Source organism: Sceloporus undulatus, chromosome 5 (genome assembly GCF_019175285.1).
Source record: "Sceloporus undulatus isolate JIND9_A2432 ecotype Alabama chromosome 5, SceUnd_v1.1, whole genome shotgun sequence".
Taxonomy (NCBI): Eukaryota; Metazoa; Chordata; class Lepidosauria; order Squamata; family Phrynosomatidae; genus Sceloporus; species Sceloporus undulatus.
Genome location: NC_056526.1, coordinates 4,656,110 through 4,679,941, shown reverse-complemented (window position 1 = coordinate 4,679,941; position 23,832 = coordinate 4,656,110). Strand labels below are relative to the sequence as shown.

Below are 23,832 nucleotides of genomic sequence, written 5' to 3'. Positions count from 1 at the left end.
CCGCAGAAATAATCCAGTTTGAGACTGTTTTTAACTTCTCTGGCTAAATGCTAGGGAATTCTGGGAACTGTAGTTTTATAAGACATTTAGCAGTACATTTTAGACCCATCTTATCCCTCAACCTTCTCGTCTGATCTCACCTTGTAGCTCCCATTTCCTAAATCACTGCCCAGGCAAAGCTTTGGGAAAGTTGCCTTTTTGGACTCCATCTCCCAGAATTCTCCTGCTGGCAGGGCCATGGGGAAATTCAAGAAGCTGCATGTGAGGAACCCTGGGAGTTGTAGTTCAAAAGTTAACTCCCCTCAACTCCATATGAGCCCCAGTCCTTGATCTCTCCTGCCCCAAATGGAAACATATCAAAGAAGTTTTGAAGGATTACCCGGGTGAGGTAGTAGATGTGAGTGTGGGGCACTTCAGACAGAGCGTTGACGGCACCCCGGAAGGTATAGATCTGTTGGTGGGGGTCGCCTACCAGGATCACCCCACATGGCTGGGAAAGGACAATGTCCATAACGGCTATAGAAGAAGAAATGCAATATCGAATGGGGGTGAAAAAGAGGTTCTCAGCCTTATGGAAAATCCAAGTCAAATCATTCCGATAAGATGGACATTATAGTCGGTCCTCCATATCCATGGATTCTGCACCCACAGAGTCCATCATCCACACCTTTAAAATATCCTCACCCCCCCCCCCCCCAAAAAAATCTTTTTTTATAAGGGGCGCCATTTCACGAGATCATTGTAACCCCAGCAGATGCCAGTGCCTACTGTACTTAAACTATGCCAACTCTTCTTGAAATCAACTCTTTATAATGATTTTAGCAAAAATAAAAAAAATAAAAAATCATTATTAGGGGGACTTTTCTCCAAAACGACGTCAACTTTTCAGGCGGTTCTCTTTGTTTTACATCTTCTTTGCCAAACAAACAAATCATTGAAGGTGAGAAGTGGGTGGAGAGGTTATTTTTCTCCAAAAACAGCAGACCTTTCCTAAACAGGGGAGAGAGATCCTGCCATTCACTGTGAAATTGCAATCCTCTTCACAGCTTGGATAAATTCAGGATATTGCACTACAATTTTGCCTTCCACCTTCTCTGCATATTTTTTCAGACTGCCAAATTTTTCACACAGTTCTTTTCATTTTATTTTATTTTATTGGCCACAAAAAACAAACAAAGTGACACAAATCCATTGGTTTGTGGGAAACAAGTGTCTTTTCTCTAAAATAGCAGCTCATCTAAAAAAAAGAGCTGGGGAAGAGACCCAGCTTTCTCTAGCAAAACTCATAATCCCTTCCATAGTGTTGGGGACCAAATATTCCCCAAGATGGGAAGAAAGTTGCATTGGTCAGCTTTGAAAAATTTGCTTTTTGGACTAAAACTCCAAAACTGGTTGGGGAATTTTGGGATTTATGCCTCTCACCCCAGCAAAAAAGGTAAAGTTTTCCAAGCTTTTGAGCGTTGTATTGGAGTTTTGCCCATGGGTTTTAAAGGAGCTAAATCTTTTTGCTAAAACATGTGGACCTCCTTTCTGGGACAACCAGATATTCACCAGCAAGGATGCAAATCTTTGCTTATTTGCTTCTCACAGGAAAAACTGAATAACAGTAACTGTTTTCTCTCCACTGAATGAGATTACCAGAATTTTTGCACGTTTTCTAATGGTTTAGTTCACATTTAGGATCCTTTTTGCTGAAAAACCTGGGTTCTTTGCTTAAACAACAACAACAACACACTGGGTTTTGTGAAAAACAATGCGGGTTTTTTTGCATATCCTCCATATCATTTTTTTAATTTATTTTTTGGCAAAAAAAAGGTCTCAGAATGCAGTTGAAAATTTTCTCTGAAGAGTTTCTCAATGTACAGGCGACCTTTTCTTGTCAAAGATGAGAAAATCTGCAAGTATTCTGTATATCCTTACTCACCAGGGGTGCAGTCCTGAGCCTCATCCACAAAGATGGCATCATAGGACAGTGATGGCTTCATAAGTTGCCACAACTTCAAGTAGCCTAAAAAGAAGACACAACACTTGTAAGCAAACCATCAAATTAAGGTACTATTATTTTCATGTCCAGAGTCAATAGGCTTCAATCGTGTGATGTTGCATCTAAAAAGATCAATGCGATTCTAGGCTGCATCAATAGAAGCATAGTGTCTAGATTGAGGGATGTAATAGTGCCACTCTATTCTGCTTTGGTCAAGCACAACACACACACAAATAAACACAACACACACACAAAGTGCTGTTTACCATCATGGGTCATCCTGTATGCTATTTCCCTGGTTGGAGTCAACATTTTCATATTCTCCCATATCTGGTTTGCTTCTTGGACAATGATCTGGGGAAGAAAAATCAAAAAGGCAAAATGCAAACATGACCTTCCTTGTGCAAAAGGGGAAAGAGAGCAGCCTCTGAGTTGTAATCTAAAAATGTAACTTCCAGAATTGCCCAGTCACCACTTCCAACAGATGGCCATCCAGCTTCTGTTTAGACCTAGACCAAAGACTGACACTTCACCACAATCTTCCAATATCAAACAGCTCTAACAGAATCTAGATAATAAAACCACTGATGTTCTCATTTTTACTGAAAAAAGGGTTCTAGTCCTTATGACGGAGAAGCAAGTCAAGACATTCTTCCTAATGTTGAGTAGAATCACTTCTCCTGTAGCTTGAATCCATTGCTCTGTGTCCTAGTTTCTAGGACAGCAGTAAACAAGTGTTTCTTCTTCCATATGAAATCCTTTCAAATATTTAAAGATGGCTATCCTGTCCCCCCATTAACCTTCTCTTCTCCAAGCTAAACAAGCCCAGCTCCCTAAATTGCTCTTCATAGGGCATGGTTTTCAGACCTATCACCATTTTGGTCATCCTCCTCTGATCGTGTTGCAGCTTGTCAACATCCTTCTTGAATTGAGGTGCCCAGAAGTGGGCTCAATATTCCAGATGAGGTCTGACCAAAGCAGAATAGAGGCACAGTATTATTTCCCTCTATCAAACCCTATACTATCAATTCAGTCAAGAATCACATTGGCTTTTTTAGCTGTTGCATTACACTGTTGACTCATGCTCAGCTTGTGGTCCACTAAGACTCCTAGATTCTTTTTACATGCGCTGCTGTCAAGCTAGGAGGATGTCTCTTCCTCCTAGAAAGAGAATACCCAGTAGATGCCAGCATCGTTTGTGATCCATAACAATTTTGGGGCATTTTAATTTGCCAGAGCCAGCTTCCATTCCAAGTCTCCTGAAAACTTTATTACCAAAATTTGCGATACATCCCTGCTATAAGTCTTATTGATGACGATGGATGCATCAGATGGTCTACAACAGAAGAACGCATCACAGTCCTTTATGTAATGGGTCTGGTATCCCATCACAGACAGTGGTAGAACAGAGCTCCTAAACATCTAATTCTACTCAAAATATACTAGGACAAAAATATCCCAGATCCCTGTGGTTGACCAAAAGGTACCTAGGAGTGGGATTCCTGACCCCCCCCTCAACTGGACCCATGGCATTGGAAGATGGATTCCAAAGCTTTATATAGAGCAACCAAAGGAAACTGAAGAGTGCAGGATTGACTATCTTCATCCCAATAAGTATGAGAAAACTACACAAAAGCTAGTAGTGGGCACCACAGTTCAAAAAAGATATTGAGAAGCTTGAATAATTGCTTAGAATAAAATTTTGCTTTTAAGATGCATCTTTTGCTTGGTGTGTGTGCAGATGGTTTCGGTGTTGAAAGCTAGATGAGCTTCAGAGCCTCCATCTCCTACTTAGGGGTAGCAGCAGGATCGCATGACACAGTCCAACAACAATTCCCACCCCGATCTATTTGCCTTCCTTTTTCTGAATGAGAGCCTGACTCTGCTAATGGATACTCACCCTTTTCTCTGCTGGTGTCACAAGAACTTGATCCCCACGGGTGTTCTTGGACCAGATGGGTGTGTGCTCCAAAGAGATGGCATCATCTGCAGAGGCGAAAAACGTGCTGAGTGTCTGCAGGACGGTCTTGGCTCTGATGAATGGAGACTGTCCCTCGCGATTGTTGAGGACAAAGCTCACCCAGTAGGATGTCAGAGAGCCAGCGTTGAGCTTGCGATTCTGGCGGTAACTGCAGAAAGACGAAACAAACAGGGGGCAAATAACAGACTTCAAAACCTTGGAGTTAAAAAGGGATTAATGACCCAAATCAAATTCCTTTCCTGCCCCAGAACAGAGTATTATCCGCAGTAGCTTAGCTGTGGCAGAGAGCAGAGAATTCCATTTCTAATCCCCCCTCCAAACACACACACAAAGCAAGTGCAACATCAATCTGCAAAAGCAGATGGAAGGAATTTTCTTCCCTTGGCCAGTGAGGTGATAACAAGGGCTTCAGATTTTGCTATTGTCTGTGCCACAGAGGAAGCCACAGACTTGTAGGCTACATCAATAGGAGTGTAGTGTCTAGATCAATAGTTCCCATACTTTGGTCCTCCAGATATTTTGACTTCACTTCCCAGAATTCCTGACTGTTGGCATAGCTGTCTGGGGCTTCTGGGAGCTGAAGTCCAAAACATCACAGGATCAAAGTTTGTGGTTTGGATCCAGGGAAGTAATAGTACCACTCTCTTCTGCTCTGGTCAGGCCCCACCTGGAATACAGTGTCCAGTTCTGGGCACCACAATTCAAAAAGGACATTGAGAAACAGGAGAGAGTTCAAAGGAGGGCGACCAAAATGGTGAAGGGTCTGGAAACCATGTCCTATGAGGAACGACTTAGGAAGCTGGGGATGTTTAGCCTGGAAAAGAGAAGGCTAAGGGGTGATATGATAGCCCTGTTTAAATACTTGAAAGGATGTCATATTGAGGAAGGAGATAGCTTGTTTTTTGCTGCTCCAGAGACTAGGAGCCGGAGCAATGGATGCAAGCTCCAGGAAAAGATTCCACCTCAACATTAGGGGAAACATCCTGACAGTAAGGGCTGTTCAACAGTGGAACACACTCCCTCGGAGTGTAATGGAGTCTCCTTTATTAGAGGTCTTTAAACAGAGGCTGGATGGCCATCTGTCGGGGATGCTTTGATTTAGATTTCCTGCATGGCAGGAGGTTGGACTGGATGGCCCCTGTGGTCTCTTCCAACTCTATGATTCTATGCTTTGGTCAGACCTCACCTGAAATACTGTGTCCAGTTCTGGGCATCACAATTCAAAAAGGCCATTGGAAAGCTGGAGCATGTCCAATGGAGGGCAGCCAAAATGGTGGAAGGTCTCAAAACCATAAAGCCCTATAAGGAGTGGCTTAGGGAGCTGGGTATGTTTAGCCTGGGGAAGAGAAAGTTCAGGATCTCATGATAGCCCTGTTTAAATATTTGAAGGCATGTCATGTTGAGGATGGAGCAAGTTTGTTTTCTGCAGCTCCAGAGAACTGGACCCAGACCAATGGGTTCAAACTACAGGAAAAGAAATTTCACCTCAACATTAGGAGGAACTTTCTGATGGCAAAAGCTGTTTGGCAGTGAGACACACTCCTTCGGAGTCTCCTTCTTTGGAGGTTTTTAAACAGAGGCTGGATGGCCATGTGTTATAGGTGTTTTGATGGTTCATTTCTGCCTGGGGGGGTTGGATTGGATGCCCCTCGAGGCCTCTTCCACCTCTATGATTCTATCAGATACCCCCAAAGTCTAGATATAGGTATTGTTTATAAATTTAAATTAATACTACGATTGTTATACAGACCGTCAACTTGCAGTTGAAAATTTGCCACATCACTGGGCACAACAATTAGTACATTGATCACTTACTGCTTGCCGACTTCTGCAAAAGCCAAAGAGTGGACCGTCTTGCATGTCACATTTGGAGGGAAGGCCCGTGCACCCTGCTCTGCTATGGTCTTGTTGAACGCCAGATACAGGAATCTGAGGTTGGACCACTTTTCTGCATATCTGATCAGAGTGGAAGTCTTCCCAGTGCCTGGAGAAGAAGGAATCTTTTAATGGAGTCAAGAACCATGTCTTCAAACAGCACCCCCTCCCATCTCCCACCTTCCAGAGGGATTGGATTACAGCTTCCACCATTGCCAGCAACACGGGGTGGTGGGATTGTATACCAACTCATCTGGAAAAAGGCTATTCTAAACCTTAGGGAGGGAGAGGAAAGGGAGGAGAGATGGCACCTTGAGAGTGACCTGGAAAAGTCTGTAAGTCAGCAAGAAATAATATGTTTTTAAAGAGAGGAGCAGATCTCAGGACAGATCAGTAGTTCTGACCCTTTTGTATTTCAAATGGTTTGGACTTCAACTCCCAGAAGTCTCAGGCAGCATGTTAAATGGTTAGCACCAAAGGCTGAGGACTGGTGAACTAGAAAAATAAAGGTTGCATGGGTCAGTATGACAGAAGAAAGATTTGCAAGCGTAGAGGACTATGATGCCTCAGGGTGTTGCAAAGATTCCAATCTAATTTGCACTGCAGAAATAATTAAGTTTGACGCTGCTCTAACTGCTGTGGCTCAACGCTATGGAATTCTGGGAAATATCTAGCCTTCTCTGTCAGAGAGCTCTGGTGCAGCAGCAAACTACAAATCCCAAGATTCCATAGGAGGAAGCCATAACAGTTAAAGCAATGTCAAAATGCATTTTTAGATACAGATTATACCCTCTTTTGTGATAATGTTGGGCCTTACCTGCAAAAGCCATTATCTTCACAACCTGCTTTGGAGCAACTGCATGATTTAAGATCTGCTGCTGTTCAGAAGTGAGTTGTATAGGAGGACGGTTGCTAAACAGAAACACAAGAAAAACAGGCCATTAATGTGAAGCAATCTGTAACCCAGGAGTGTGATTCAACTGTTGTGGCACTAAAGTTGTGGATTTCCCTCCCCATGGAAGCCCAATGGGCACCAAAACAGGCAACCATGCCAGATTAAAACATATATCAAAGCCTCTGGAGTCTTAACATCATTTAAAGAAAATTGCTTGTATCTGTACAGGTTTTTCATTGTTTTAATTGTTAAATGGGTTAACATGCTATTAAACATTCCTCCTTGTTTAAAATGAAAATATTGTGCAGCTGAAATATATGGAAACATTCTGTAAGGGTACACATGCTTAGCCTATCAGTGGAAGGCACATAGTCACCCAATCGAGCCAAATACAGTTCATTTCCTCTTTTGCTGTAATTTTTTTTAAAAGGCAGTACCTGCTCTGAAAGCCTCTTCCTTTCCTGGGGAGGGCTGATTCGGGCTCTGTGATAACTGGGTCGCACTTCGAATTTTCCAGGAGATAAAGGCAGTAGAAAATATTGTAGTGAATTCTGCAATGAGAGAGCAGATAAATCATAATGGCTTCACACCAGAATCTCTAACATGGTCTTTTTTTGGACGGGAGCAGGATATGTACTTCCAGTTAGTAAGAATAGTTCAACAGTGGAAGATGCTGCCTCAGAGTGTTTTTGAACAGAGGCTGGATGGCCATCTGTCAAGAGTGCTTGGATTATATCTTCCTGCATGGTAGGGGATTGGGCTGGATGGCATTTGGGGATCTCTTCCAACTCTAGGATTCAATGATGTTTATCACACTAGGCTCTTAAAGAGGTACTATTCCAGTGTGACTCCTCTAGCAGCTTCCTGTTGCATGCTGGGATTGGCAGTTTTAAGGAGCTGAACTTCTCTGCCTGAGAATTCTAAATACCCCTCCTTAAAACTGCCAATCCTAGCATGCAACAGGAGGCAGCTAGAGGAGTCACACTGGAATAGTACCTCTTTAAGAGCATAGTGTGATAAACATCTAAGAGAAGCCCCTCCTCAAACAAATGAAGCCCATGGTCATGCCCACTATGGGATTCTGATAACCTTTTCAAGCTCTACACCCCTGAGCACCTCTCCCCGCTGCAGACATACCTGTTACTGATGTAGATGTCATTCTCTCGCATGGCATACAGCAGGGTGGCTATGCAGTACAGAACCTCTATGGTATCCACTAGTGATAGGGTAGAGCTGGGTCTCCTGAGACAAGCCACCAGTTCTTGGATGTCACAGACAGTACCAGAGAGAAGCACAATGGCAGACATCATGGCCCAAGCATAGGGAGCCTGGAGAGGACACAAAAAAAATATGAATGTGGGTGCAGAAAGGGATCTCGATAATTGATTTACCTAAGGACCAGTGGAAGGCCAGTTTTGACCCCCCCCCCCAAAAAAAAAAGCCCCACATGTGTTTCTGTGCTGAATAATATTCCAAAACATTTCAGGAGAGGTAAATACCTGGGGAAAGCTATGGGGAAATAGACATTTTTCTCCCACAGTGAAGAGAAAACTATGGAAGTTAATGTATATACTTGACTATAGGTTGACCTCGTGTATAACTAGAGGACAGGTTTTGGGGCCAGAATTATGGATTTTGATATAGCACAAGGATAAACCAAGGATAAAACTTAGGGGCTTGTAACCAAGGATATAAAGGATGAAGGAAAGGGAAATGATGCCAAAGTATGCCACTATTTTCCCACCCAGACATTCAAAAAGGTCAGAAGTGGCACCGTAATGGACAGAGTAGAAGGGTTGATCCTCTTTTAGATGTTTCTGAAATGGACTAATCTCTTGCCTTTTGCCACTCTATACAGAGAAGGGGATGGTTCCTATTTTGATAAAAGTTAATGTACAGTACTTACATTGACCTGTTGATAAGTCGACCCTGTTTTTTGGGGGGGTCAGTTTTTAAACTAAAATTTCTAGACTTATTCATGAGCATAGTTGTCATCTTCTCACATGAAGATGAAACTGTTGAAAATTTATATCTTTGTGGGTTTCCTGGGCTGCAATATGCCTGCTTCAATATACAACGATGACAAGTTTCCGTGCTACACAACTCTTACAAATAAAAAATTCTCCCTTTTTCCTACCCTGAAGTCCACTTACCAATGGCAGATGCCAAAATGACAAGCACAGAACCAGAAAATAAGGTGTGCCTCTCAGCACACACTCTTACTTTTCAATAACCTCTTTGATATTTAAGACAACAACAACATGCACAATGAAGCATCACAGGACAGTCAATCCAATTGTTATTCTCCCATGTAATCCGTACACTAAGGCCCTCCGGGGAACATTTACTTCCAGCAGTCCAAACTGAGCTGACAACTGTTGTGCAAAAGACATTTTTTTTCAGCCACCCCTAGATTGCGGAATGGCCTGCCAGAGGAGATTCATCGTCTGGATATGATGTTTGAGTTTAAAACAGCACTAAAGACCAGTTTCTTCCAGCAGGCCTATCCAGAGTATTTGAAAATTATGACTTTTAAAGTGAGTATTGTTTGCTTTCAATGTGTATTAGTTTTAAATGCTGATTTAAATGGTGTTATGGATTTAATCTGTTCTGTCCCCCCACATCCAATTCACAGACAGAGACAAGTAAGAATGAATGAATGAATGAATGGGCATTCAGTATGGTACTGCTTAAAACAAATAACAGGGCATTCAGTATGATCCTGTTTAAAACACTGGACCTACTCCAGCTTTGGGACTCTGCAGGTCAGGCAGCCTGTTGGCAATGCAGGTTTCTGCTTTGGGGAAAAGCGAGTGATTTTTCAAGCATTCCAGGATGGCCTCAGGCTTCCTACAACAATGGCTCTTGATGGAAGAGACACACCTGGGTGGAAATAAGGAGAAAGAGGATCAGACTGATATTTTATTGATTTGTTTAATTTATTTATAGTAATTATAACCCAGTCCTTGGACGCAAAGGTTTTCAGAGCATCTCACATATTGTTAATCTGACCGTTCACTGCCCCTCAAGGTTACAATCTAAATAAGACACACAACACACAAGGAAAAGGGAAAGATAGCAGTGGAGGGGATGAAGTCCAGCACATACTGCAGATTTTTCTCTCCCTCCATTGCCAGGGTAGTGGCAGCTGGGATGGAGTTGTAATCCAAGACATTTAACATTTTCAAGCTTTACAGGTATTCCCAAATAGAAGGGAGGGGCAGTTTTCCTTTTTTTTTTATCACCATTGTTTCAATGAGATATCCCACTGAAGTCTGATCTCTCCATTTCCAAAGGTTACATGTGATAGATTCCAATTCTCCCCCTCCCCCTAATGGCAAGTTTTACTTTTAGGTAATCCACTCCTGTTTTCCTAGTTTTGTGGCAGTTTCTCCTTCTGCTTTATTATTTTTTCCCCCAAAATATGTTTGGATTTAATGCACTTTCATTGCTTCAGAAGTGGGAAGAGTTATTGGGGGAGGCCTATATCAAACTGTTACTAGAACAGACCTGTTGAATCCATAGAATTTGCATATGTGCGCATTTAATTCAACAGCTCTGCTTTTGTTGATCTATTCTAGGCCTTTGGCTCCAACTCCCAGAATTCTTCAATTGTTTCCAAGCTCTTCTAGTATATTTCATGTAGCATTCCATTGTATCAATTCAATCTATGCATAGTTTCCCATTTGGAACCAAAAGTTGAATCAATGAAATGAATGAAAGAGATTTTCTGATGAAGTCCAACGGGAACAATGCAAGTAAAACTGCTACACCAGCTGGGTCTGATTGAAGTTGCACATGAAGGAGCACATGTTTCCTGACTCTGTTGTACATCAACAGAATATGACCCAGGAAGAAGTATCTCTAACTGGGTCATATTCTGCCTTAAAGAGTTTAATAACATTACATCTGTATCTGCATGCACTATGTTTTCCAAGTCAGAAAAGACGTTTGCCAAGGCACAGAAATACATGCAAAGTACACTTGCATTTATTATTAATTTTATTATGACAGACTGAATATCACAATGCAAAGGAATCTTGTAGCACCTCAGAAACTGTATCTGAGCAAAAGAAGTTGTAGCATCCCTTATACAGTATTTATTTGGGGGACTGGATTGCCCACACAATAATGTAACTAGTCAACTAGGACAGTAAATGCATAATACCCCAGAGGACAGGATCGAAATTCAAAACGACCTGAATAGACTAGAAAGCTGGGCCAAAGCTAACAAAATGAAATTCAACACAGAGAAATGTAAGGTACTGCACTTAGGGCAGAAAAATGAAATGCACAGATATAGGATGGGAGACACATTGCTGAATGAAATGTGAAAGGGATCTAGGAGTCCAAGTAGACGATAAGTTGAACATGACTCAACAGTGCGATGCGGCAGCTAAAAAGGCCAATGCAATTTTAGGCTGCATCAATAAAAGTATAGTGTCTAGATCAAGAGAAGTAATTGTGCCATTGTATTCTGCTCTGGTCAGGCCCCACCTGGAATATTGTGTCCAGTTCTGGGCACCACAATTCAAAAAGGATATTGAGAAACTGGAGCGTGTCCAAAGGAGGGCGACTAAAATGGTGAAAGGTCTGGAAACCTTACCCTATGAGGAGCGACTCAGGGAGCTGGGGATGTTTAGCCTGGAGAAGAGAAGGTTAAGAGGTGATATGATAGCCCTGTTTAAATATGTGAAAGGATGTCATATTGAGGAGGGAGCAAGCTTGTTTTCTGCTGCTCCAAAGAACAGGACCCGGAACAATGGATGCAAGCTCCAGGAAAAGAGATTCCACCTCAACATTAGGAAGAACTTCCTGACAGTAAGGGCTGTTCGACAGTGGAACACACTCCTTCCTCGGAGTGTAGTGGAGTCTCCTTCCTTGGAGGTCTTTAAACAGAGGCTGGATGGCCATCTGTCAATGGGGATGCTTTGATTTGGATTTCCTGCATGGCAGGATGGGGTTGGACTGGATGGCCCTTGCGGTCTCTTCCAACTCTATGATTCTATGATTCTTCCCACTTCAGGATTCAAGGAGGCTTACAACAGATTAAAATTCAAAAAAATATAAAAGTTTAAGAGTGGCATCCTCTTTTGGTTGTTAAATTCTGGCAAATTATATAATAAATGATTATTATACAGATAATAAGAAGATCAACTTTTGTCCCAGTGAACTGAGACTTAATGCTCTGTTAGGAATAATCTTGATTTACATCATTTATCACAGTTGGTTCATGCTATTGAATTTGCTGAATTATCATGTATCTAAAGTAATTTGAAAACGTCAGTTTTTAAAAAACAACTTTTGTTCCACACAAAGGATCAGTCATGAGAGATAAAAAAATTATGAGAGGTAAATAAATCAGAAACTGCAGTCAGTGCATTACTGTGTCGCTGTGTTAGAAGAATGACTCACCGGATAAACCCTAGCATACATTGGTTCTGCTCCCGGTTTAGGTGGTATTGGTGCAGGATTGCCTTGATGGTCAACAGGGCTTGGGCATCAGCCTTCAGGTACTGATGGTAGAGCTTTTTCCACGGAATGAACTGAAACGCCAAAGCCAGCGGTCAGAACATCTTTGAAACTGAACAGAGAGTCACTGTTCATATCATCAGATTTACAAATACAATCTACTGGCAACACCTCTGATGCAGAATCCAAGATTCAGTGAATAGCCTTAGTCTAAGGTCTAATCTACTGTATGCACTCGACTATAAGTCAACCTCATGTATAAATCGAGGGCAGGCTTTAGGGCCAAAAGCACCGATTTTGATATGACCTGTGGATAAGTCAAGAGTAAAGCCTTGGGGCATGTAACAAGGGATCTAAAGGATGAATCAAAGGAAACCAAAGCCAAAGAATTTACAAAATTCCATGAGGCATAACTGTTTGTGCTCACACTAAAGACTGGATGGATGAGAGAGGAGAGTGAGTGCTTCCAGGACAGCTGATACGCTTGCCTTTTACTAAGGGACGGTTCCTTTTTAAATAAGACTTAAAGTACAGTATTTATGTTGACCCGTGGATAAGTCAGTTCAGGTTTTGGGGGTCAATTTTTGACTAAAATTTATAGACTTATACATCAGTATATACAGAACACTGTAGAATTAATGCAGTTTGACACCACTTCTACTGCCATGGCTCAAAGTCATGAGGGATCTGTAGTTTGGTGAGATCTTTAGCCTAATTTTTTAGAGTATTCTAGGGCCACAACAAAAAGACTATTTCTGCCTGCAGTATTAGAACTATAGTTCCCAAGTCAAGGGAAGTCTTTGCGCATGCGCATGTGCCTTCAAGTTGCCAGTCAACTTTTGGTGACCCCCCTGGGAATTTCATAGGGTTTGCTAGGAATACTCAGAGGTGGTTTTGCCAGTTCATTCCTCTCAAATATAGAATACAGCACCTGGTGTTCACTGGTGGTCATTTGGAAATGACCAGCAGTTCATTTTTCTGTTCTTTGGGGAGGAGAAACAAACAAACAAACAAACAAACAGGAACCTTCAAATGCCACCCTTGCAATCCAGCAGAGGGGAGAAAGTACAGCCTGAATGCAATCCTCCAAGGCTATTTTTGAGCCTCTGGAGCCTACAGCAGCCCCCCCCATCACCCCAAATATCCTTGACTGTGCCCTTGAAAGTATGGGGGCCATTTCACAACATTGCCCCCACCTCAGACCATTCCAGCCCAGGTCTATTCCTTTTTTTGTCAATGGGAAATGACCCAGAAGATCACACAGGGGGCCTCTAGGAACAAAACAACTGCATTAATAAGAAATTTGTTAGACCCTGACCCTGAGAGGCAGTGTAGGCCACCCCCTAACTACCAATTGTTGCACTAAACCAGGATCCTGCCCCCTTGTTGTTTTCAAAAGCAGTACAGCTGGCCCTCCACAGTTGCGGCTTTAACTTTTGTGGCTTTGATTATTTGTGCTTTTGAATAATATGTTCTCTCTAGGTCCTCCAGCGCAACTCTGCCAGAAGCTGACCGTAGAGTTGTGCTGGGGGACCTAGATGTTCTTAGAGAACACACATCTCTAGGCATTTGTAGGTCCTCCCAGCATGATTCTATGATCCAATTTCTGGCAGATGTTGACCATAGAGTTGCTCTGGAGGACCTGGAGATTCCCAGAGAGGTCTTCTCTCAGGTAAAAAGAATAGTATGTTTTTTTCTTTGCGGTTTTTACACATTCACAAGAGGTCCTTCACCTCTAACCCCAGGAAATGTGGAGGGACTACTTTTTGAGACCTCCCAGAAAATTTCAGTAAGGAGAGTCTGGGGAAAGAAAAAAAGGAAAGAATGGGGGCCAAATATGGACCATGGGCCACATGTTGCCAACCCCTGATATGAAGTGTAGCTTACTTGATAGTCAGAGATGATCCGCCACCACCGTTGACACACCAGACTGAGGTTCCGGCAGAGATCAGCAGCGGGCACAAGGGCAAAGATTTCACGAAGGACTTCATCTGGCAGCTGATCAATGTGCCCTTGTGGCACATCCCAGCATCGGGTTCCAAAGAGCCCAAAACGCGCATCAGGAAGTGGGTCAATCTCTGTGTCATCAATTTCTTCTTTGTTACTTCTTTTAGCCGGAGGGCATTCAGAGAGCCAGTCCAGCAAAGGTTTGTCCTCCTGTTCCCATTGGCCACCATCCACATGGCAGCTGATGTCGTTTTGGGAGAAACATGGTCGTTTTTGAGAAACTACTGGCTCCACATAACCTTCGAGAAGGGAGCAAGAATCTTCATCTTCCATGGCTAAGGATTCCAGAGATTCCTCTGCTTTGATTTTGTTGCTTGTTGGCATGTTACCTGAACATCTTGAGGAATGAGATTTGTTTTGGAAGTAGTCGGTGATGATACTCTGGTGACCTGCTCCTCCACAGACAGACAGACAGACAGACAGAAAAAAGTATAGAGGTCTCTAGCTAACAAAATTCTGGATTGTTGTTAGGTATACAGGTTGAGTATCCCTTTTCCAAAATGCTCTGTGAGTAACATCCACTAGAAGCTGACCACAGAATTGTTCTGGAGGACCCACAAATGCCAAGAGGAGTGTTCTCTCTAGGGATCTCTAGATCCTCCAATGCGACATCTCACGAAAGTTGCCCACAGAATTATGCTGGAGAACCTAGACATTCCTATAGAGCACATATCAATCAAATCCGTGAATAATCAGATTTGCAAAACTCAAAGCTGCAAATGTGGAGGGCCAACTGTACAAGAAACACAAGCTAAAGCATCGCTCAAGGCAGCCATCCACCTACCATTTAAAAACAAAGCATAGTCTGCCACCTTCCAAGGTAGTCCCTTCCACTGCTGAACAGCTGTTACAGTATCTCTAAAAGGTTCTTACTAATGTTTAGTATCAATTTCTTTTCTTGTAACTTGAATCCACATTGGTTCCCAGTTTAATCTCTGCAGCATCAGCAAACAAGCTTGCTCCATCATCCGCATGACAACCCTTTAGGTCAGTGGTTTCCAGACTTGGGTCCTCCAAATGTTTTCGACCTGAGCTTCCTAAATTCCTGACTGTTGGCCAAGCTGGCTGAGACTTCTGGGAATTGAAGTCCAAAACACCTGGGGGACCTAAGTTTGGGTACCACTGCTTCAGGTACTGGAAGGTGGATCATGTCACCTCTTTACTGTCTATTCTTCAAGCAGAGCATACCCTACTCATTCAATCGTTCCTTGCTTTCTAGACTCTTTACCATCTTGGGTTGTTCAATATGCCCATATAGGAAAGCTATTGGTATGCCAGTTTGTTGTCATTGTTCTGTGCCTTCACACTGACTCTGACTCAAGGCAACCCTATCATGACTAAATATCTTCTTGGCCAGACGTAATCAGAGGGGTTTATTTCTGATGTTTCACCAGCATCTGTAGCTGGCATCTTCGATGTCAGCCACAGATGCTGGTGAAATGTCAGGAATAAACTCTTCTAGAACATGGCCACATAGTCCAAAAAAGCCACAAAAAACTATGGATGCCAGCCATGAAAGCCTTCAACTTCACATTAATCAAAGGGCTTTGCCACTTACCTACCTCTGAGGCTGAGAGAATGTAGCTTGTCCAAGTTCACCCAGTGGGTTTCCATGGTTTTGAAACCGGGTCACTTAGCGCTCAAACCAGCGCTCAAACTCCACCATGCTGGCTAATAGCACACATCAATGAGAACATGTTTTTCAAGATAATACAATAGCTGGGGAGATTTCAGTTTACAGCACTGTGGATGTCCTGATGAGCAGAAGATCAACTCCTAAATATGTTAAATGTCACTGAATAACTGCAGTGGTTTGACACCACTCTAAGTGCCATGGCTCAATGCTATAGAAGTCTGGGATGTGTAGTTTGGTGAGCTATGTAGCCTTCTCTGTCAGAGAGCTTTGGTATCTTGACAAACTACAAATCCCATGATCCCATAGGATGAAGGCATGACATTTAAAGTGGTGTCAAACTGCATTAATTCTGCAGTGTTGCAGCAGCTTCAGTGAGGCCTGAACTCCAAAATGGGAAAATCTGCCTTTAATCAGGAAATGGGATGTACAGGCTTCTAGGAATGTCAAAGTCTCAAGGTGTTGTACCTTTTTGAGTCTTCTTTGTCCGGTAAGTTGGGTAGAGGCTTTTGTTAATGTCTCGGTTGCCCCTTCGCCTTTGGCTGAAAGGTTGAGTCAAGGGTGAGATGCCTTCTGGACTCTGGGTCAAAGCTTCACAGTCGATGGGGGTCAAGTGACGTCGCTTAAAATGGCTCACTGCCAAAGATAATAATAATGATGATAATACTGATGATGATAATGATGATGATGATAATAATAATAATAATAATAATAATGTGGACCCTCCGTTAGGGGTATAGGACCCCCGTAAAAGTGGAAAGACTGCAAATAAACAAACACAATGTGAATTCGAAGGCTTTCACGGCCGGCATTAATAGTTTTCTGTGGGATGAAGATGCCAGCCAGAGATGCTGGCGAAATGTCAGGAAGAAACTCTTCTAGAACAAGGCCACAGAGACCGAAAAACCCACAAGAAACAAACACAATATTTTTTAACAGAAAGAACAACTCTCTAGGAATTTCTAGGTCCTCCAAAGCAACTCTATGGTCAGCATCTAGTGAAAGGTGACTACACGCTTGTCCCTCCACATTCGCTAGGGTTAGGGGCACAGGACCCCCGTGAATGTGGGAAAACCAAAAATTACAAAAACACTATGTTTTTACTTGAGAGGACACCTCTCTAGGAATCTCTAGGTCCTCCAGTGCAACTCTATGGTCAACGTCTGCCAGACATTGACCATACAATTGCGCCAGAGGAGCTGCAAATGCCTAGTGGAGTGTTCTCTCTAGGAATGCCTTCAGTGCGACTTTTGGTTAAAGGCCCATAGAGTTGCACTGGAGGACCTAGATATTCCCAGAGGGAGACCATATTAATGAAATCTGTGAATAATCATATCCACAAAAGTCAAAGCCACAAACATGGAGGGATGGGTGTAGAATCAAACTGGAGGACCAACAAATGCCTAGAGAAGGGTTGTTTATAGGAATCTCTAGGTCCTCCAGTGTGACTTTTATGAGCAACTTCTGGCAGAGTCACATTGGAGGATCTAGAGATTCCTAGAGAAAACATATTAATTAAATCCTTGAATAATCAGATCTGCAAAAGTCAAAGCCATAAACCTGAAGTTATCATTACAATAATAATACAGCATTTATTTCTTACCTGGTTCTCCCCACGGATCAAGGCAGGGAACAACAACAAATCAACAATTAACACACATTTTGCATTTAGACTTGGGCCCCATCTCCAAGATACTTCATTATGCTTCTGCAGATATTCCACATGAAATGAGAGTGAACTTATTGGCTTTATTAAAGGTCAATGAAAGTGACCCAGTTGCATTTTGCTTATTTTAACACAGATCACAAAAGTGTGCTGAAGGAAGGAAAAGGAAATATTTGAGTGTACAGGTTGAGTGTCCTTTATGCAAAATGTTTGGGGCTGGAAATATTTTGGATTGTTTGGGATTTTGGAACATCCTGAGATATCTTGGAGATGAGACCCCAAGTCTAAATGCAAAATTCATTTGTGTTTTATATATACCTTAACATCCCATGAAGGTAATGTTAAGCAATATTTTTTAATCATTGTGTGCATGGAACAAAGTTTGGGAATTGAACTGTCGGAAAGCAAAGGTGCGTCACTCTCTCAGCCCCATGGAAAAGGTTTTGGTTTTTGGAATACAAAAGGGAAAGCGAATCAGCAACTGGAAAAGGAAGGGGAAAGGGTTAATTTGCACGGGATGATCTTTAGCTCCCACCCTTAAAATGAGGAAACTCTCTGTTTGAAAAAAGGTTTCTTGAAGCAGTGTCTGTTTCATCTGAGATCCAGTGTTTGCAAAGGAAAGCCACCTTCATCCTGGGTGGCTTTCCTTTGCATTTGCTGGGTCTTGAGTTTGGTGTTTTTCAGGAATGGAAGCCAAACTTTGTTCACTTTAAAGGTTTCTTCTTTCCTGTTGAAGTTGTCTAAGAGTTTGTGGATTTCAATGGCTTCCCTGTGCATTTTGACCCAATAGTTGTTGGCATGGTCCAGAATTTCAGTGTTTGCAAACAGCATTTTGTGCCCAGGATGGTTTATAATATGTTCTACTGATGATGATTTTTTTCATAGAATCATAGAGTTGGAAGAGACCCCAAAAAGGGCCCTGATCCAGCCCAGCCCCTTCTTCTGCCATGCAGGAACTCCCAGTCAAAGCATCTCATTGACAGATGGCCATCCAGCCTCTGCCTAAAGACAGCCTCCAAGGAAGGAGACTCCACCACAGTCTCCGAGGAAGGAGTGTGTTCCGCTGTCGAACAGCCCTTACTCTCAGGAAGGCCCTCCTAATGTTCAGGTGGAATCTCTTTTCCTGCAGCTTGCATCCATTGCTCCATTGGGTCCTGTTCTCTGGAGCAGCAGAAAACAAGCTTGCTCCCTCCTCAATATGACATCCTTTCAAATATTTAAACAGGGCTATGATCATATCACCTCTTAGCCTTCTCTTCTCCAGGCTAAACCTCCCCAGCTCCCTGAGTCTTTCCTCACAGGGCTTCATGGCTTCCAGACCCTTCACCATTTCAGTCGCCCTCCAGTCCGAAGTGTCTCTCGGGTTCCTTGATCCGTGTTTGTACATTGCCTTTGGGGGTCCCAATGGAGCACCGTTTCTGGTAGACTCCTGCGGCTGTGAGAGGCTCTCTCTGCTCCTTGGCTAATTAGCCATTTGCAACACAGCCTCCCAATAGTTTACAGACTGACCAAGTCTAGACAGGGACCACCGAGCGCAGCGTCCAAACAACGAACCAAGGAACAGCACTCCAATCAGGAACTACATTTCCCAGGATTCCCTAGTTCTGAACCAGGGCAGTTACACCGCTCTCAAAGTGCATTATGTTCTGCAGTGTGTCTCGGACCTATGACAGAGGCCTCTTAAAATTATCCACCCCCCCCAAAAAACCCTCAGTTAATTGGAGGTAATTAGCCAGCAATTAATTGTTATGCAATTAGGATTAGCAGCAGCCACTAATTAACTCTTGCAAAGCCAAGGCCCGAAGCTCTTACTCTGATCTTCAGGAACTCCTTCCTCTTTTGCGCGCTCACCCGAACATGATTTTCCCCCGCCTCCTTTGCGCTGCAACCGACCCCTACTGCCGCGCCGAAGCCATTAGCCCCGCCCACCAGCGCCGATCGACGTCCGCAACGAGCCTATCATAAGGCCCCTTTGCGCTTCCGGGTTCGGCCGAGGTGGTTGCTAAGGCGACACTGAAGAGGGGAGGCGCGAAAGGTTGCCCGGAGTTTGGTGACGTATTTCCTCCCCGAGATTTGTGTTTCCCTTAAAGGAGCCCTCGCTTCCGGAAGTCCGCCAAATGTTCGGAGAGCGGGGTAAGGATCACGGCAGCGCTGGGGTTAAAGAGGGGACTACTACAAATCCCATCGTCCTCACCTGGCGCCTTCCGACTGCGACCCCCATCAACCCCTCTTCCCTGCTGCCCCACGACTGCAACTCCCGTCATCCCCACCTTGTATGCACATTATACCAACCACAATCCCCATCGTCATCACCTTTCCCAACTACAGCGCCCATCATCTCCACCTGGCACCCCGAACTACAACTCCCATCCTCACCGCCTTGTATACACACACCCAGCTACAGTCTTCATTATCACTACAACTCCCATCACCACCTCCCTGTTCCCCACGACGGCCCCCATCACCCCCACTTTGTACACATACCCACTGCAATCCCCATCATCACCATTTCCACCTCCCTGACTACAACACCCATCATCCCCACCTAGCACCACCCGACTGCAACTCCCATCGCCCCCTCTTTGTACACACCCCAACTACAATCTCCATCTTCACCATCTCCTCTGACTGCAAAGCCTATCATCCCCACCTGGCACCCTCCAACCACAACTCCCATCACGCCCTGTTCCCCCCACAACTACAGCTCCCATCATCCCCACCTTGTACCCCCGACTCTCATAATAATAATAATGTTTATTTTTACATCAGTGAAATCCCTCCAATACAATAGAATAAAGCCCCACAATCCCCCTCCCTCCCTCCTTAAGCCCAAACCGACAACAATAAGTACACACATAACAACAACTATAGCAATTTATTGTTTGAACGTTAAGATGTATTTAACATGCATTGCATTTAGCCCATAGGCAGGTTGTTCTTAATCTTAATTTAATCTATTAATAATCTATATTAATCTACTTTAATCTATTAATTTTTCTATATTTGATCTATGTATTGTTTTAACTATACATTTTATTGACTGAATAACATACAAAACAAATACACAAATATAATATGATACACCCACAATTGTACAAACCCTAATTCCATATAAGTACACTTTCATGCTCCTCCTATAATTAATTTCTTTCATTCTTCACTCTTCTTTTCTTCCTTCTTCTCTTCTCCTCCTTCTCTTTCTCCATCTTCTCTCCTCATCCTTTCTAATCTATCATCCCTTTCCAGCCCCTTCTCATCCTCCTTAACCACCTCTCCTTCATTTTAACATCCAGTCTACTTACTCTTACCCTCTTCTACATACTTTACCCTCAAATATCTTCTTATCATTAATTACCATTTAAATTCTTCCTACTTCTTTGTAATATATTTTATCTATTTAATCTATGGCGGGTTACAGACTGCCAAAAAGCGGCGGCCTGCACCCGCCCGTTTCCCCGCCAGATCGGGGCCTCAGCAGCCAGAGCGGCAACCGCTGAGGCCCCAATCCGCCACTTTCCAGGCTGTGAGGAAGCGGCAAAACGCCGCTTCCCTGCCACCTGGAAAGGGGTGTCCTTGGGGCTCCAAGCCCCAAGGACACCCTGCGACGGCAGGGAGGAGGAGAAAGGGGCCGCTTGGCCCCTTTCTCCTCTGCGTCGCTGGGCGCAGTCGTCTGAAGGCTGCGCCCAGCGACGCAAAGCCAGGAAGGCGCTCCAAAACGGAGCTCCTTCCGGGGCCTTGGAAAGGGCACACTAGATGCCCTGGGGCAGCCCCAATACGTCACAACCGCGCCGCCTCGTTTAGAGGCAGCGCGGTCGTGACGTAGTGATGGCGGCAGCCATGTGGAATGGCCGCCGCCATTTTCTACACGCAGAGCGTGTACTAGGGTTAGGGGCATCCGGAAAGGATGCCCCTTTGTAACCCTAGTACACGCTCGTCGCATACTTTAAGGCCCGTTTGTAACGGGCCTAAAAGTCCCATCACTCCCTGTTTCCCCCTGATTACAACTCCCATCCTGACCACCTTGTACACACAAACGCCGGCTACAGCGTCACAGTCAAACCACACTTTAACGGTAATCTGTTCTGTCTAGGAATATCTAAGTCCTCCAATGCAACTCTACGGTCAGCTTTAATCCAAAGTCGCACTGATGTTGGCCACAGAGTTGCACCGGAAGACCTAGATATTCCTAGAGAAGTGCTCCCTCGGGTAAAAACGTGGTGTTTTTGTTATATGCAATTTTCCCACATTCACGGGGGTCTTGTGGAGGGACAAGTGTATATCCCAACCCTTCCAACACGCTGGGTTGGATCCATATTTAGCCCTAGGCAGAGGAGAGCTGTTGAATTCAATGTGAATTAATTGATAGACCATAAGTGGGAGTCTTGCAGCCCTCTAGATCTCCTTGGACTGTAGTTCCCAGCATTCCTCATGGCTGACTCTCCTGGCTAGGGTCTATGCAGCCTTCCCCAAGGACACTCAGTGGGTTTTTCTGTGTCCCAGCAGAGATTCGAACCCTGGTCCCCAGAGTCCAACTCCAAAAACCCATTGTTGTCATTGTGTGCCTTACAGCGACCCTACGGCAAACCTATCACAGGGTTTTGTTGGCTAGTTTCTTCAAAAACATCTCTGGAAACCATAAATTCCATCACTCCATTGGCGGCTGACGCAAAATGCTATCATTTGCATGGGGTGAAAGAGAGAGGAAGATGTTGGCTTGCGTTTCAGTATAAAAAGGGAAGGAAAAAGCCTTATGGAGCTTTTAATTTCAATTTTAATTTAATTTTGTTTTTTCAGCATAGACTTCTATGGGCTCCTTTCAAACTCTGGATTTCGAGGCTGCCTGCCTCCACCGCAAGCACTACAGAGATCCTTTGACCGGTGTTAGTGATGGCTGAAGGAGAACTCCAGAAACCTCTTCCCAGGTTAGTTCAAGAAGGAAAGCTCGCCCTTCTCCAAGAAGAGATGAAGAACGTGGAGGATCTGATCAAGGACGTGAAGAGGAAGCACTTTGGCAGGTCAGGGGACACTTTGCTCCACTATGCAGCCCGGAACGGCCACCTGAGTGTCCTCCGCTACTTAGTCGAGGTCTTGGAAATGGACCTGGAGCTGTTCAATAATGATTACAAGCGTCCTCTCCACGAAGCGGCTTCCATGGGTCACCAGGACTGTCTCTTATATCTGCTGGACCGAGGGGCGGCTGTCGATTGCTTGAAAAAATCAGACTGGTACGTCATCGTTGGATTCGTTCATTTATTCCACCTTTAGCACTTTTTGTTTTATTTTATTTAGCCTTTATTACAATGAACATAGAATCACAGAGTTGGAAGAGACCTCAAGGGCCATCCAGTCCAACCCCTTTCTCCATGCAGGAACACTCATCAAAGCACCCCCAACAAATGGCCATACTGCCTCTGTTTAAACCTTAGGGCAGAAAAATGAAATGCACAGATATAGGACAGGGGACACTTGGCTTAAGGAGACTATGTGTGAAAGGGATCTAGGAGTCAGTCTGAGGGCAGGGAACCGTCTAACTCAGGGGTAGGCAGCCTGCGGGCCCCGCCCGGTCCTGCCGCCGATTGCCGCCGGAGCCTTTGGCCTCTCACATGAGGACGTGGGGCCTTTGGCCTATCAGGAGGAGGCGGGCACGGGGGGGCAAGCAGCGGGCAAGGGGGACAATTGTCTATAGAAGCCTCCAAAACATGCATTTATATTAACATTTTTTTAAAAATCAGCAATTTTTTTGCGTGTCCTCCATTTTTTTAGAAAAAAGTGTCCTCCATTTGAAAATTTTATCCTATATTTGTCCCAGTTTATTTATTTAATTAATTTTTTTAAAAATTATTTAATTATTTAATTATTGGCTTCGGCCCCCCAGTTGTCTGAGGGACAGCAATCCGGCCCCCGGCTCAAAAAGCTTGCCTACCCCTGGTCTAACTAAAAGTTTGTATGTACAGCGCTGTGTAAATTTACAGCTCTATATAAATAAAGGTTAATAATAATAATAATAATAATAATAATAATAGGAGTCCTAGTAGACCACAAGTTGAACATGAGTCAACAGTGCGATGCGGAAGCTAACCAGGCCAATGCAATTTTAGGCTGCATCAATAGAAGTATAGTGTCTAGATCAAGGGAAGTAATAGTGCCACTGTATTCTGCTCTGGTAAGGCCTCACCTGGAATATTGTGTCCAGTTCTGGGCACCACAATTCAAAAAGGATATTGAGAAACTGGAGCGTGTCCAAAGAAGAGCGACTAAAATGGTGAAGGGTTTGGAAACCAAGTCATATGAGGAACGACTTAGGGAGCTGGGGATGTTT

The 23,832-nt window shown here is 43.8% G+C and overlaps 2 protein-coding genes across 6 annotated transcripts in view; one reads left to right on the top strand and one right to left on the bottom strand.

Moving 5' to 3' along the window:
- Positions 1-19,403, bottom strand: part of FBH1 (F-box DNA helicase 1) — a 39,938-nt gene extending 20,535 nt beyond the window's left edge. Inside the window, exons 1-13 of one of the 4 annotated variants that reach the window (XM_042468717.1) lie at positions 19,326-19,403; positions 16,316-16,483; positions 14,095-14,609; positions 12,151-12,281; positions 9,480-9,618; positions 7,873-8,063; positions 7,173-7,286; positions 6,658-6,752; positions 5,781-5,949; positions 3,885-4,113; positions 2,251-2,338; positions 1,925-2,008; positions 380-516 (exon numbers count right to left, since the gene is read on the bottom strand). In XM_042468717.1, the coding sequence (XP_042324651.1) occupies positions 380-516; positions 1,925-2,008; positions 2,251-2,338; positions 3,885-4,113; positions 5,781-5,949; positions 6,658-6,752; positions 7,173-7,286; positions 7,873-8,063; positions 9,480-9,618; positions 12,151-12,281; positions 14,095-14,609; positions 16,316-16,483; position 19,326 (2,061 nt within the window). In that variant the 5' untranslated portion in view covers positions 19,327-19,403. Of the gene's footprint in view, positions 1-379; positions 517-1,924; positions 2,009-2,250; positions 2,339-3,884; positions 4,114-5,780; positions 5,950-6,657; positions 6,753-7,172; positions 7,287-7,872; positions 8,064-9,479; positions 9,619-12,150; positions 12,282-14,094; positions 14,610-16,315; positions 16,484-19,325 lie in introns of those variants that run through there. The other 3 variants (XM_042468718.1, XM_042468719.1, XM_042468720.1) reach the window with 3 other exon arrangements.
- Positions 19,404-19,519: 116 nt separating this feature from the next.
- Positions 19,520-23,832, top strand: part of ANKRD16 (ankyrin repeat domain 16) — a 32,380-nt gene continuing 28,067 nt past the window's right edge. For both annotated transcript variants that reach the window (XM_042470207.1, XM_042470206.1), the window contains exons 1-2: positions 19,520-19,646; positions 22,308-22,738. In XM_042470207.1, the coding sequence (XP_042326141.1) occupies positions 22,401-22,738 (338 nt within the window). In that variant the 5' untranslated portion in view covers positions 19,520-19,646; positions 22,308-22,400. The remainder of the gene's footprint in view (positions 19,647-22,307; positions 22,739-23,832) is intronic.